General features: G+C 42.8%; 1 protein-coding gene across 2 annotated transcripts in view; it reads right to left on the bottom strand.

Annotated features, from left to right (window-relative positions):
• The window catches only part of NSUN6 (NOP2/Sun domain family, member 6), a 109,048-nt gene that overhangs the window by 26,950 nt on the left and 66,247 nt on the right, over positions 1-15,851 (bottom strand). For both annotated transcript variants that reach the window (XM_011963867.1, XM_011963866.1), the window contains one exon: positions 14,525-14,669. In XM_011963867.1, coding sequence (XP_011819257.1) covers positions 14,525-14,669 — 145 coding nt within the window. The remainder of the gene's footprint in view (positions 1-14,524; positions 14,670-15,851) is intronic.

The following is a 15,851-nucleotide window of genomic DNA, read 5'->3' as shown; positions in this document are numbered from 1 at the left end:
TTCCATTCTCTATTCCATTCCATTCTCCATTCCCTTCCATTCCATTCCTTTATCTATTCCATTCCATTCCATTTTTCACTCAATCCCATTCCATTCTTCACCCTATTCCATTCTCGATTCCATTCCATTCCAATCTCCGTTTCATTCTATTCCATTTCATCCTCCATTCCATTCCATGCCATTCCCCACTCCATTCCCTTCTCCATTCCACCCTCTATTCCATTGCATTCTCCATTCCATTCCATTGCACATTCCATTCCATTCTGCATTCTCCATTCCATTCCATTGCACATTCCATTCCATTCTCCATTCCATTCCATTCTCCATTCTCCATTTCATTCCACCTCTCCATTCCAGTTCAATCTGCATTGCATTACGTTTTCCATTCCACTCCACTCTCCATTCCATTCCATTCCATTCTCTATTCTCTTCCTTTCTCCATTGCATTCCAATCCATTTGCCATTCCATTCCCCTTTCCATTCCATTCCCCATCCCATTCCATTTCATTCTCCATTCCATTCCATTCTCCATTCCATCTCCATTCCACTCCATTCTCTATTCCTCTCCATTCTCCATTCCAATCCATTCCATTCTCCATTCCATTCCTCATTCCAGTCTCCATTCCATTCTCCCTTCTCCATTACATTACAATACATTCTCCATTCCATTCCATTCTCTGCTCTATTCCATTCTCCATTTCGTTTTACATTCTCCATTCCATTCCATTCTCTATTCTATTCCATTCTCCATTCCATTCCACTCCATTCTCCATTCCATTCTCCATTTCATTCCATTACTTTATCCGTTTCATTCCATTATGCATTCCATTCCATTCCTATTCCATTCTCCACTCCATTCCTTTCTCCACTCCATTCATTCTCCATACCATCCTCCATTCCATTACGTTCCATTCCATTCTGTATTTCACTCCATTCCTTTCTCCATTTCACTCCATTCTGCAGTCCATTCCATTCCATTCTGCATCCCATTCCATTCTCCTTTCCATTCCTTTCTATTCCATTCTCCATACCATCCTCCATTCCATTCTATTCACCACTGCATTCCATTCCATTCTGTATTCCATTCCATACCCCATTCAACTCCATTCTCCATTGCATTCCATATTCTTTTCCTTTCTCCATTCCATTCACCACTGCATTCCATTCCATTCTCCATTCCATTCTATTCATTACTACATTCCCTTCCATTCCATTCTCCATTCCATTCTATTCTGCATTCCATTCTCCATTCCATTCCAAACCATTCTCCATTCCACTGCATTCCCGTTTCCACTCCATTCCCCATTCAATTCCCCATTCCATTCCACTCCCCATTCTATCTCCATTCCATTTCATTCTGCATTCCATTCCATTCTATTCTCCATTCCATTCCATCCTGCATTCCATTCCATTCTCCATTCCATTTTCCATTCCTTTCCAATCTCTTTTCCATTCCATTCACCATTCCATTCCATACTCCATTACATCCTCCATTCGATCCTCCATTCCATTCTCCATTTCATTCCCCATTTCATCCTTTTCTCCATTTCCTTCCATTCTCTATTCCACTCCATTCTCCATTCCATTTTCCATTCCCTTCCATTCCATTCCCTTCTGCATTGCATTCCATTCTACTGCATTCTCTTTCCATTCTCCATTACATCCCATTCTCCATTCCATTCCATTCTCCATTGCATATTCCATTTTCCATTGCATATTCCATTTTCCATTCCATTCCATTCTCCATTGCATTTTCCATTCCATTCTATTCTATTCCACTCATTTCATTCTCCATTCCATTCTATTCTCCATTCCATTCCATCCTCCATTTCATTCCATTCTGCATTTCATTCCATTCTGCATTCCATTTCATTCTGCATTCCATTCCATTCTATTCCATTCTGCAGTCCATTCCTTTCTCTAATCCATTCAATTCTCCATTCCATTCCTACTCCATTCTCCACTCCATTCCATTCTCCATACCATCCTCCATTCCATTTCATTCCATACTCCATTCCATTTTATTCACCAATGCATTCCATTCCATTCTCCATTCTATTCCATTCCCCATTCCATTCCATGCTCCATACCATCCTCCATTCCACTACATTCCATTCCATTCTCCATTGCATTCTCCATTCCAACCCATTCTCCATTCCAGTTCATTCTCCATTCCATTGCATTCCACTCTCCATTCCAGTTCAATCTCCATTCCATTCCATTCTCTACTGCATTCCCGTTTCCACTCCATTCCCCATTCAATTCCCCGTTCCATTCCACTCCCCATTCCATTCTCCATTCCATCTCCATTCTATTTTCCATTCCATTCTCCATTCCATTCCTTTCCATGTCATTCTCCATTCCAATCCATTCTCCATTCCACCTCCATTTCATTCTCCATTCCATTGTGCATTGCATTCTCCATTCCATTCCATTCTCCATTCCATTCTATCCTGTTTCTCCATTCCATTCCATTCTGCATTCCATTCCATTCTCCATTCTATTCCATTCTCTTTCCATTCTCCAATCCAATCCATTCCTCATTCCATTCTGCATTCCATTCCATTCTCCACTCCATTCCATTCTCCATTGCATTCCCCATTCCATTCCATTTTCCATTCCATTCCTTTCTCCACTCCATTTCATTCCATTCCCATCTCCATTTCTTTCCATTCTCCATTCTATTCCACTCTTCATTCCATTCCATTCTCCATTCCATTCCATTGCTTTCTGGATTCCATTGTCCATTCCATTCCATTCCATTCCTTACTCTATTCCATTCTCTATTCCATTCCTTTCTCCATTCCATTCTCTGTTCCATTCCATCCTCCATTCTATTCTCCATTTCATTCTCCACTCTATTCCATTCTCCATTTCTTTCCTTTCTGCATTCCATTCCATTCTCCATTCCGTTTCATTCTATTCTCTTCTCCATTCCATTCCACTCTCCATTCCATTCCGCTCTCTATCCCATTCCATCCTCTATTCCATTGCATTCTCCATTCCATTCCATTCTCCATTCCATTGTATTCTCCATTTCATTGCATTTTCCATTCCATTCTCCAGTGTCCATTGCATTCCATTCTCCATACCATTCTGTTCTCCATTCCATTCTACATTCCTTTCCGTTCCATTTCCCATTCTATTCCATTTCCAATTCCATTCCATTCTCCATTACAGTCTCCCTTCCATTCCATTCTCCATTCCATCCATTGCATTTTCCATTCCATTTCCCATTCCATTCCATATTCCATTCCATTGCATTGTCCATACCATTCTACATTCCATTCCATATTCTCCACCGCATTCTCTCATAGTCTTTCTGTCCAAATTTTAGAACAAGTTCTAGAAAAAGTTGTCATCCCAAAACAAATATGCATTCTCCAGTAAGTGGATGACCTTCTTATGTCTGGTGAGGATAAAGGGAAGTTAACTGACTTCTCTACACATATTCTTAACCATCTGCAGGTTGAGGGGCTACGAGTCTCAAAAAGAAAGCTCCAGTATGTAGAGTCGAAATTTTCATATTTAGGCCACTTAATAAGTGCAGGCAAATGAAGAATAAGGCCTGAACAAATTGAGGGACTCATGTCCCTACCCTTGCCTCAAACTAAACAACTCAGGATTTTTTTTTTTTTTTTTTTTTTAGACGGAATCTCGCTCTGTCACCCAGGTTGGAGTGCAGTGGCGCGATCTCGGCTCACTGCAAACTCCGCCTCCCAGGTTCACGCCATTCTCCTGCCTCAGCCTCCCGAGTAGCTGGGACTACAGGCGCCCGCCACCATGCCCGGCTAATTTTTTGTATTTTTAGTAGAGACGGGGTTTCACCGTGTTAGCCAGGATGGTCTCGATCTCCTGACCTCGCGATCTGCCTGCCTTGGCCTACTAAAGTGCTCGGATTACAGGCGTGAGCCACCACACCCGGCCCAAACTCAGGAAATTTTTAGGGTTAGTCAGACACTGCCACTTATGGATTGACTCATATGCACTGCACAGTAAACTGTTGTATCAAAAACTGGCCCAGGAGAAGCCTAATCGTATCTTGTGGACTTCTAAGGAAGCTGATCAAGTCGAGAAGCTGAAGGAAAGGCTCATAACTGCCCCTGTTTTAGCCTCATCCTCCCAAGTAAAGCCATTCCACCTTTTTGTTAATGTGGACAGTGGAGCAGCTTTAGGAGTGCTGACTCAAGAACATGGAGGCCGCCGGCAGCCCATAGCCTTCCTATCAAAGGTCTTAGATCCAGTCACTTGTGGATGGTCTCAATGCATCCAGTCCATCGCGGCTACCTCAGTATTAGTCAAAGAAAGCAGAAAGTTAACCTTTGGGGGAAAATTGACAGCAAGCATGCCTCACTAAGTTAGAATTATCTTAAACCAGAAAGCAGAGAGATGGCTTACTGAGTCGAGAATTTTAAAGTATGAAGCCATTCTGTTAGAAAAGAATGATTTAACATTGACCACTGAAAATTCACTCAGTCCAGCAGGTTTCCTAACTGGGAATCCAAATCTAAGGAGGGAACACACGTTAGATTTAATTTATTACCATACAAAGGTTTGACCAGACATAGAAGAAACTCCCTTCCAGACTGGATGGCACTTATTCATAGGTGGTTCCTCCCGGGTGATTTAGGGAAAAAGACACAATGGGCATTCAGTGATTGATGGAGAAACTCTTGTAGAAATAGAGTGAGGAAATTTGCCCAACAGTTGGTCTGCTCAAACGTGTGAGCTGTCTGCACTCAGCCAAGCCTTAAAGTACTTACAGAACCAGGAAGGAACCATCTATACCAATTCCAGGTATGTCTTTGGAATGGCTCATACATTTGGGAAAATTTAGACTGAACAAGGTCTCACTGATAGTAAAGGCCAAGACCCTGTTCACAAGGAGCTAATCCTCGCTCTATTGCTCACCACCTAGTTATTAACATAAGCAAGTCAATTTCACCTCAAACTACTGCATTTGATGCTTGCCTTCTTATACCCTGTGAGGACTTCCCAAGTCAAAGACAGCTCTCCACTTCAGAAAAGTACCTCTGTCCCTCCTGGCTCTCCTCAGACTGGGTATTAGTGAATTTGGACCACTTAATCCGGGGAGATTTCGATAAAGACCCCAGTGTCAACCAGGTGACATGTGCCCCAATGTAGAGCTTTTATGCCATAGTTGGTCCAACCGGTTTTTGTAATTTCCTAAAACCATACATTCATCTTACTAAAGAGACACCCCCCACCCCCCGCCAACTCTCAGCTAAACCACTGCAATCCTATACAGTTTATTATCTCAAACCCTCAAGGTTCTTACCCCTTTCTAAGTCAGTTCCCTTCTTTAAGCAGGTTTTATGGTATGGGGGCTGATGTTTCAGGGACAGATCCTATTGGATTCTTTGAAACGAGTTTCTCTGATCCCCCCACGGCCTGCACCTTCCTCTAAGCCTTCTTCCAAAACCTGTCACAAGGGAACAATTGCTTCTCCATCTAACAACAAGACCAAGATAGCTACTGTAGAAGTTAAAGACTTAAAACAAACTTTGGCAATTGAGACAGGATACCAAGATGCAAATGCCTGGTTGGAATGGGTCAAATATTTCATCCGCATGGTAAACAAAAGCAATTGTTATGCTTGTGCGTGGCAGGCCAGAGGCCCAGTCTGCCCCCTTTCCACGAGGGTGGTCCTCTAGTTGACCGGGCATGGGATGCATGGTAGCTCTCTTCCAGGATTCTACAGCCTGGGGTAACAAGTCATGCCAAGCTCTCTCTCTGCTATATCCCGAAGTTTGACACCCTGTGGGTCATCCCCCAAGGGCTATCCAGCTTCCATCCCCCCACACTAAGTTCACTTTGTGTCTCTCACGACAAGGAGGAAACAACATTCCTTGAAGACCTGAAGGGATGCAGTGAGCTTAAGAATTTTCAAGAGCTCACCAATCAGTCAGCCCTTGCTCGTCCCTGAGTCAATGTGCGGTGGTATTGTGGTGGACTTTTACTGGACACTCTACTGAGTAACTGGAGTGGCACTTGTGCTTTAGTCCAATTAGCTATCCCTTTCACCCTGGCATTTCATCAACCAGAGGAAGAAAAAATAGGACATCGTAAAGCAAGAGAAGCCCCTTATGGGTCCTTCGACTCTCATGTCTATTTAGACGCAAGTGGAGTCCCATGGGGAATACCAGATCAATTTAAAGCCTGAAATCAAATAGCTGCAGTATTTGAGTCAATATTTTGGTGGGTGACAATTAACAAAAATGTAGACTGGATAAACTACATCTATTACAACCAACGGCGATTTATTAATTACAGTAGAGATGCTGTTAAAGGAATAGCTGAGCAATTAGGGGCTACTAGTCAGATGGCTTAGGAAAATAGGATAGCCTTAGACATGATACTAGCAGAAAGAGGAGGAGTTTGATTCATGACTAACACTCAATGTTGTACCTTCATCCCAAACAACACCGCCCCTGATGGAAGTATAACAAAGGCATTGCAAGGTCTGACTGCTCTAATGAGTTAGCCAACAACTCAAGGGTAAATGACCCTTTTACAGGATGGCTAGAAAAGTGGTTCGGTAAATAGGAATAACAGCCTCAATTCTTACTTCCCTCGCGGCCGTAATGGGTGTACTTCTTGTTGGGTGCTGTGCCATACGTATCATACATCCGTGGGTTGGTGCAGAAGCTCACAGAAACGGCACTTAATAAAAATTTCCCTTAACTATCTCCATCTTATCCAGAGAAGCTTTTTCTTTTGGAAAATCAAGCAGAACAACTAAGCCAAGACATGTTAAAGAAGTTTGAAGAGAAAGAGCTGTAAGGAAAATGCGAGAAGAAGGAATTATAAGATATGAGTTCTAAGTTTCTCTTCAAAGAATCAATGTCAGTATGTTCAATTCTTTGCCTTCTACTTTCAAATTTAACTTCCTCGTAAAACAACCTTTTTCCATCACCTGCTCCACCCTCACTCATTCCGATTACACGCTCCTGCCTGACTCATTCTGATTCACCCTGTCACTCTTTTAAAATTAGCCAACCGGAATTAGTTTAGCCTGTGTGGCCTAACCCTAGCCAATAGGGGAATGACAGAGCAGCAGGGGCCACATGCATCAGGGATAAGAACCCCTTCCCCTCCCTTGTCCAAGTGTGAGCTCACCATTGCTCCATCAGTAAGGGCGTACCCTTCTATAGAGGTAAATCGCCTTGCAGAGAAGAAAAAAAGAAAACTGTATATTCGAGTGCTATTTCTTTTGCGGCACCAAAACTCTACTTATAACACAGTTCCAGGAGGTGCCCTGCTCTGAGTCCCGAGGAAAAAGCTGTAGTTAGAAAGGACCTTTGAGATGAGAAGCCTAGCTCCACAGAGTCTCTCCTCCAAGCCCTTTTTTTTTTTTTTTTTTGAGATGGAGTTTCACTTGTGTCACCCAAGCTGGAGTGCAATGGCACCATCTTGGCTCACCGCAACCTCTGCCTCCCGGGTTCAAGCGATTCTCCTGCCTCAGCTTCCTGAGTAGCTGGGATTACAGGTGCATGCCACCATGCTCAGTTAATTTTTGTATTTTTAGTAGAGACGGGGGTTTCACCATGTTGACCAGGCTGGTCTTGAATCCTCTAAGCCTTTCAGTTGTGGTAGATGGCCCCTCCCTTCGTTTCTCTAGCTTGAGGGAAAGCGCTGCTCCCTGCACTCATCAGCTTTAGGTTGCCCCAGGGCTCTCCTTTGCTTTACAGCCCATCAACATTGATTCAACTAGTTCCTTAGACTGTTGGTTTATATTATCTCTCTCTGGCATAAATTTGTATTAAATTCTCTCCACTGAAATACCTTCTGGTTGTCTTTTAGTCCTGTGGCCATGTGAATTCCTGTAAAACATAACTCACAACATTTCCTTAAAGACTACAAGGTATCTGTGTTAAAAATGAGTAAGGTGCCCAAGCTCCATATCAATGGTCTTGTACCATGACGAAGAAACCATGGGCTGCATTTCAGCCCACTCACCCTCAATCGTATGTCTTATATAGGACACAACTGTACTGTACAGTACACCTGAACTGTAAATGGTGAACCTGTGAAAGGTAATAGTAATTGTCATCTCTGCATTCACCATTTCTAATATTCTTACTGAAGTACTAGATGATGATTATATACACATTAAATTATGAAACTCCTAAAAATATTCCAGACCTTTCTCAGAACAGGCTAGGATCACCAAAATGACCCCTAAACATACCTGGTGTAAGTGAAGTTTCTTTTATTCGAAATTAGAAAGGCATGAGATCCTTGCCTGAATCCTTGATTCTAGAGGAAACAAATTTAACAAGAAGGTTAAAGATACAGGGCCCAAAGGCAAGTAAAAGCAAGATGGCTGCCATGGGACCTAGAAAGGGAAGAAGCCATCTTGCCCAACTCCGGAGGCTGGTATAAGAATTTGAAAGGCATTGTCTGATTTCAGAAGCCTTCTCCTGTAAATGCCAGGCGGCATCACATACTATCCCTGACTGGTTATTGTAAAAACAACACCCTTCCCCTAAGAAGGTGCAAAGTCCTCCTTTCTCAGCAGTGAGGAGGTCTAGGCCTCAGTGGTTTTGGAGAGTCACTGCTGCTGAACAGTCTATTTGGGATTGTAGAGTAAGGATAGATTTCGTTATTTCTTGCAAACTGTCTGAGAAATCCTTTGAGAGTGTGTGGTACTAGGATAATCAAGTAGATAAACTGGCTATCCTGGTTCCTGTAGCAGTAGCCACTCCTAACCCTATAAGTAGGGGTATTAGTTGTATGGCTCTGCGCTGATGGACTTGAGCTTTGAGGGATACTGATAAGGTCTGATTTCCTGGGGCAATATTAATGTTGGGACTTAGACTAAGGGGCAGATGCCTGTCCAGTTAGTGGGGAGGCAGATATAGGTCGATGTTCCACGTAAGAAGAATATACCTTGGCTGGGTAGACAGGAATTTATCCTGGCTTTTAAAGGAATAGGGTATACTGTTTTTTCTTTACTACTTCCATCTCTCTTTCTTTCTCTTCGACTTGTCCTTTGTCTCTCTTTCTCTCTGACTCCCTCTTTCTGTCTTCTTTGACTGTCTGTCTCTTCCTCTGTCTCCTTCTCTTTGTCTCTCCTGTTTCTTCCTCTCTCTTTCTCTCTTTCCTTTCTGCTGATCTTTCCCTGCCTCTGCCAGATGCTTATGTTGCTGTTCTCCTCTCTCCTTCCCCTTTTGATGGCTTCAGCAGTGTAAGCCTGCCACCTCCTTGGGTTTTTGCACTGAGTGCAAAAACTCTATAATTTCCTTGTAGTGTTTAATGAGGGTTCCCCCAGAGGTTAGGAACTCCCTTTCTTTCCATATTGCAGCCTGGGCATGTAGGATTAGATAAGCATACTTGCTATCTGTATACACATTTATTCTTTTTCCCTTTCCCAGTTCAAAGGCTTGGGTAAGTGCCACTAGTTCTGCTAACTGGGTGCTGGTCCCTGGGGCAAGAGGCTTACTTTCAAGTATGGTTACATCACTAACTATGGCATAACCTGCCCTTCATATCCCATTCCCCACGAATGAACTTCCATCGGTATATAGGTTAAGGTTAGGATTAGCTAAGGGGACTTCTAAGAGATCATCTTGGGTGGCATAAGTCTGGACTATAATTTGGTGGCAGTCATGCTCGATTGGTTCCCCATCCTCTGGGAGAAAAGTGGCAGGGTTGAGGGCCATCCATGTATGCATTTGAAGCACCAGTCCCTCAAGGAGTAGCGCCTGGTATCTACGTAGGCAGTTGTCTGGTAGCCATAAACTTCTTTGGCACCAAGTATGCCATTTACATCATGAGTAGTCCAGTGAGATCCTTTCCTTGTATTATCTTGATAGCCTCTGACACTGAGACGGCCACCGCCGCAACTATCTGTAAACAGTGAGGCCAGCCTTTTGCTACTACATCAATTTCCTACTTAAGTCTGCCACTGGTTGTGGGGTTGTCCCACAAGACTGAGTGAGGACTCCAAGAGCTATCCTGGCTCTCTCTGTGACATATAGAGAGAAGTTTTGTCCTGTGGGAAGGCTTAAAGCTGGAGCTTGTACTAGGGCCTGCTTTAAAGTTTTGAAGGCTGTTTCTGCCTCTAGTTCCCATTCTGCTAGATGAGTAATTGCCCTCTGGGTTTCCTTGATTAAAGTATAGAGGGGCCTGGCTCTCTCGCTGTATCCGGGAATCCATAGTCTACAAAAGCCAGTGATTCCAAGGAACCCTCGCAACTGTTTTAATGTCTTAGGGTGAGGATAAGCCAGTATAGGCTGTATTTGTTCCTTGCTGAGGTCCCTGGTCCCTCTGGCTAAGATTAGGCCTAGATATTTGACCTGCTGCAGGCCAAGCTGGGCCTTCGACCTAAACACCTTGTAGCCTTGATTAGCTAGAAAGTTCAAGAGACCTAGAGTAGCCTGCTGGCATGAGGCTTCCAAACTGGTAGCCAAAAGTAAATCATCCACATACTGAAGGACCAGAGTGCCTGGACTTGAGAAGTGGCCTAGATCTTGGACCAGTGCCTGACCAAACAGATGAGGGCTATCCCTAAACCCTTGGTGCCAGATAAGGGAATAAAAGCAGGCTGCCTGAGCCAGCCAGCAGCAACCCGCTCAGGTCCCCTTCCACACTGTGGAGGCTTTGTTCTTTCGCTCTTTGCAATAAATCTTGCTGCTGCTCACTCTTTGGGTCCGCGTTGCCTTTATGAGCTGTAACCCTCACCGCGAAGGTCTGCAGCTTCACTCCTGAAGCCAGCAAGACCATGAACCCACCGGGAAGAATGAACAACTGCAGACTCGCCACCTTTAAGAGCTGTAACACTCACGATGAAGGTCTGCAGCTTCACTCCAGAAGTCAACGAGACCACCAGAAGGAAGAAGCTCCAAATACATCTGAACGTCTGAAGGAACAAACTCCAGACATACCATCTTTAAGAACTGTAACTCTCACCGCGAGGGTCTGCGGCTTCATTCTTGAAGTCAGCGAGACCAAGAACCCACCAATTCCAGACACACTAGGAGCTCCATGAGAAGAATCAGCTAAACCAAAGACCAGAGAAGTTTATGAGAGAATCAAGGTATGAGACAGTGAGAAGAGCCTTCTAGGCTGGGAAAAACCTCACAGACTGGTCAGAAAGATTACCTACGCAAAGGATCTCATATTCATTGGATCAGATGGTGGGGCAACTTATGTCCCAGGGCACTGTTGAAAAGAATAAAGTAATCAATCTGCAATTAGTGGAGGGTAACAGTGCTTTGTAATGCCAACTGAAGCACACAGTTTAACACAAAGAGCAGGGAAAGAGACAAAGTGAGCCCTGCTAAAACTAAAACCACTGTGATCCCAGGATTACTATGCCCATGTCAAAAAAGCCGCTGAAGAGTGACATCTCAGCTGCACATGCTGAAGGAATACAGTTTATCAAAATAGTGTCATAGAGCCATGACACGAAACAAATAAGCAAACTATCACCACAAGCCTGGGGAAGAGGTGAATTAGCATTCAAGTTGTTACAATGTATTTGTCAGGCCTGTGAGCCGAAGCTCAGCCATTATAACCCCTGTGACTTGCACATACACATCCAGGTGGCCTGCAGGAGCCAAGAAGTCTGGAGCAAAGAAAAACCATAAAGAAGTAAAACAGCCAGTTCCTGCCTTAACTGATTAACTAAAATTATACTATTTTACTATTGTGACTTGTCCCTGTCCTACCTTAGCTGATCAACTTTGTGATGTTCTTCTTCTGGACAGTAAGTCTTATGATCTCTCCACCATGCATCTTGCAACCCCCTCCTCTGCTAACAATAGATAACCACCTTTTACTGTAATTTGCCCTTACCTACCCAACTCCTATAAAGCAACCCCTTCCCTATCTCCCTTTGCTGACTCTTTTTGGACTCAGCCCACCCACTCCCAGGTGAATTAAAAGCTTTATTGCTCACAAAGCCTGTTTGGTGTCTCTTCACACGGACGCGCTTGACAGTATTACCTAAAATGTGCCGGTTTTCAGTCGGAAAAAAAATAAGAGATATGCGAAGAAAAAGGAAAGTGTGACCCATTGGTAGGAGAAATAAAAGCAGCAAAAAAAGTTAACTTTGAGAGAGTTTAGCTGCCAGATTTAGTAGGCAAAAACTTTAAAGCAGCCAATAAAAATATATTCAAAGAATTAAAGCAAAGGAAAACATGCTTAAAAAAGGAAAGGGAGATATGGTCGTCATGTTTCATCAAATAGAGAATATCGACAGAGGGAAATTTTTAAAAAAGGAAATCAAGATGTTGAAAGTAAAATTCTTAAAAATTCCACTGGGGGGGCTCAACCAGAGTTAAGCTGACAGAAAAAAATGAGTGTACTTGAAGACAGATGAATACAGATTATGTAATCTTGTAACTGAGTGCTTGCATTTTTCCAAGAAAAAAGGAATGAATTACTATTTTAGAAATTATTTTCTGTTATCTTCTCCCCTTTCCCCATTCCTATTTGTTTCCTACTTAGCCCTTCAGAAATGCAAATTTAACCTTTAACACTTTCCCCTCACCAGACACTCTCTGCAGGGCAAATTCTTCTAACTAAGCCTCCAAGACACATCTTTCCTAGAGAATTGACAGTTAATTTGCAGACCAAACCATACTGGCCAGCGAACTTTCAGCCCCAGGAGGTGGTCTTGAAACTTCCACCCTCTAGGGGTTGTTGCCACTCTTGTGGGGAGTAGGGGGGACTTTCATCCACCAGGAGAACGTATCCAAATCATGCCTGCTTGGCCACTTTTACAATTTATTTCTGCCCAGGAAGACGCCAATTAAACTGTTAGATTAGGCACCAGCTAGCAGTGGGAGCCCTGCCCTTGTTCACTTCCCCATTTACCTTATAAAAGTGTCTGCTTTCTGCTCCAAAGGTGAAGCAGCACACATAAAGGCAGGATGTTTTGTGCCTCATTCCCTAAGCTAGCTTTGGAATACACCATTTTCCTTGTACCAGACCTTACTCTTGTTAATCAGACTCTAAATGCAGCATGCAGCTAACCTGCTTTTTGGTTACAATCTGAAGGTCAGAGAGATATAACAATGAAGACAAATTACCATAAACTTCAGAGAAATGTGTGACATTATTAAGACAACTTAGGCATTATTAACACAACTTAGGCAGTCCCAAAAGGAAAGAAAGAAAAAAAGGTAGGAAAATATTCAAAAAATTATGGCTGAAAATGACCCACATTCGATGAAAAGCAATCTACACATCCAAAAGGAACAACTAGCTCTGAGGTGGACAAATGCAAAAAGATCCACAACCAGATACATCATCGTAAAAATGTTGAAAGTCAAAAGCAAAGAGAAAATGTTAAAGGCAGCAAGGGAAAAATAACTCGTTGTGTACTAGGGAACTGTAAAAGATTAGCAGGTGATGGTTAATCTAGAACAATGGAGACCCAAAGATGGTAACATGACATATTCAAAGTACAGAAAGAAAAAAAAAAAAAATCTGTCAACCAAGAATTTAATATTCAGTAAAACTATCTTTCAAAAATAAAGACCTATTTCAAAATGGGTCTTTCAAAAGTAGAGACCTATTAAAAAAAGAGAGAGAGAGAGAAGGACCTAACAGACATACAAATAGCCAACAAGTATATGAAAAAATGCCCAACATCACTAATCATCAGGAAAATGCAAATCAAAACCACAATGAGATATCACTTCACCCCAGTTAAAATGGCTATCATAAAAAAAACACACACACAAAATAATATATGCTGGCAAGGATGCAGAGAAAGGCAAACTCTTTTACACTGTTGATAAAAATGTAAATTAATACAGCCATTATGTAAAATGGTATGGAGGTTCTTCAAAAATAAATAGAACTACCATATTATCCAGCAATCCTACTACTGGGTATACAGAAAAAGGAATTTAAATCAGCATGTCAAAGAGATATCTGCACTCTCATTTCACTGCAGCGTTATTCCCAACAGTCAAGATATGGAATCCATCAAGAAATGAATGGATAAAGAAAATGTGGTACATATATACAATGGAATACCATTCAGCCTTTAAAACAAAAAGAAATTCTGTCATTTGCAACAAAATAGATAAACCTGGAAGACATTATATTATGCTAAGTGAAACAAGCCAGGCAGTGAAGGACAAATATTACAGGATCTCACTTAAGTGGGGAATCTACAAAAGTCAAACTCATAGAAACAGAGTAGAATAGTGGTTACCAGAGGCTGGGGGAGGAAGGAGGAGAAAAGAATGGGGAGAAGTTGTATAAAGGGTACAAAGTTTCAGTTGGACAGGAGAAGTAAGTTTTTGAGATCTACTGCACAGCATGGTGACTATACTAACATATTTTGTTATTTCAAAGCTGCTAAGAGAGTAAATTTCAAATTTCCACAAGACAAGGATAAGTACAGTGATGGACATGTTAATTAGCTTGCTTTAATCATTCCACATCGTATACAAAATCATATACATGTCAAAACATCACACTGTATGCAATAAATATATCTGATTTGTCAATTAAAAATAAGAAAATCAAAATATCTCACCTTCTGTGTCCTCCACCATATCAAGTTTAACCGCCTTTGTTCCATCAAAACAAAATGCCCTGATGGAATTCAGCCCTAACAATAAGGCATTCTGCTTTATTTTTTCTACTTTGCTGAAGATTTTATCCAGTGCTATAACTTCTCCCTAAAAAAAAACAAAACACATACACAGAGAAAAAAAAACTATAAATCCAAAGCAGTCAAGTCATAAAATTATGAGAAAAACTGATGAAAAATTATGGTCTTTTCCACCATCCTCCCATCCCTACTTTAAAACCTCTATCCATTAACCAAATGTATGTGTCCGGAATTTATTCCTTCCAGTGGGTTCTTGGTCTCGCTGACTTCAGGAATGAAGCCACTGGATGGGTGTGGTGGCTCACACCTGTAATTCCAGCACTTTGGGAGGCTGAGGCGGGCAGATCATGAGGTCAGGAGATTGAGAACATGCTGGCTAACACGGTGAAACCCCGTCTCTACTAAAAACACAAAAAATTAGCCGAGCGTGGTGGTGGGCGCCTATAGTACCAGCTACTCAGGAGGCTGAGGCAGGAGAATGGCGTGAAACCGGGAGGTGGAGCTTGCAGTGAGCCAAGATCGCACCACTGTACTCCAGCCTGGGCGACAGAGAGAGACTCCATCTTAAATAAATAAACAAATAAATAAATAAACAAAAAAGAATGAAGCTGCGGACCCTTGTGGTGTCACAGTTCTTAAGGATGGTGTGTCTGGAGTTTGTTCCTCCAGATATTCAGATGTGTCCAGAGTTTCTTCCTTCTGGGGGGTTTGTGGTCTTGCTGACTTCAGGACTGAAGCCACAGACCTTGGCAGTGAGTGTTACAGTTCATAAAGACAGTGCAGGCTGGGGGCGGTGGCTCAAGCCTGTAATCCCAGCACTTTGGGAGGCCGAGACGGGCAGATCACGAGGTCAGGAGATCGAGACCATCCTGGCGAACACGGTGAAACTCCGTCTCTACTAAAAAATACAAAAAAACTAGCCGGGTGAGGTGGCGGGCGCCTGTAGTCCCAGCTACTCGGGAAGCTGAGGCAGGAGAATGGCGTGAACCCAGGAGGCGGAGCTTGCAGTAAGCTGAGATCCAGCCACTGCACTCCAGCCCAGGCAACAGAGCGAGGCACCGTCTCAAAAAAAAAAGACAGCGCAGACCCAAAGAGTGAGCAGCAGCAGGATTCATCATAAAGAGCAAAAGAACAAAGCTTCCACAGTGTGGAAGGGAACCCCAGCGGGTTGCCGCTGCTGGCTCCGGTGGCCAAGCTTTTATTCCCTTATTTGGCCCTGCCCACATCCTGCTGATTGATCCATTTTACA

This window comes from Colobus angolensis, unplaced genomic scaffold (genome assembly GCF_000951035.1).
Source record: "Colobus angolensis palliatus isolate OR3802 unplaced genomic scaffold, Cang.pa_1.0 Scaffold63, whole genome shotgun sequence".
Taxonomy (NCBI): Eukaryota; Metazoa; Chordata; class Mammalia; order Primates; family Cercopithecidae; genus Colobus; species Colobus angolensis.
This window is presented reverse-complemented; position numbering and strand designations above follow the sequence as displayed.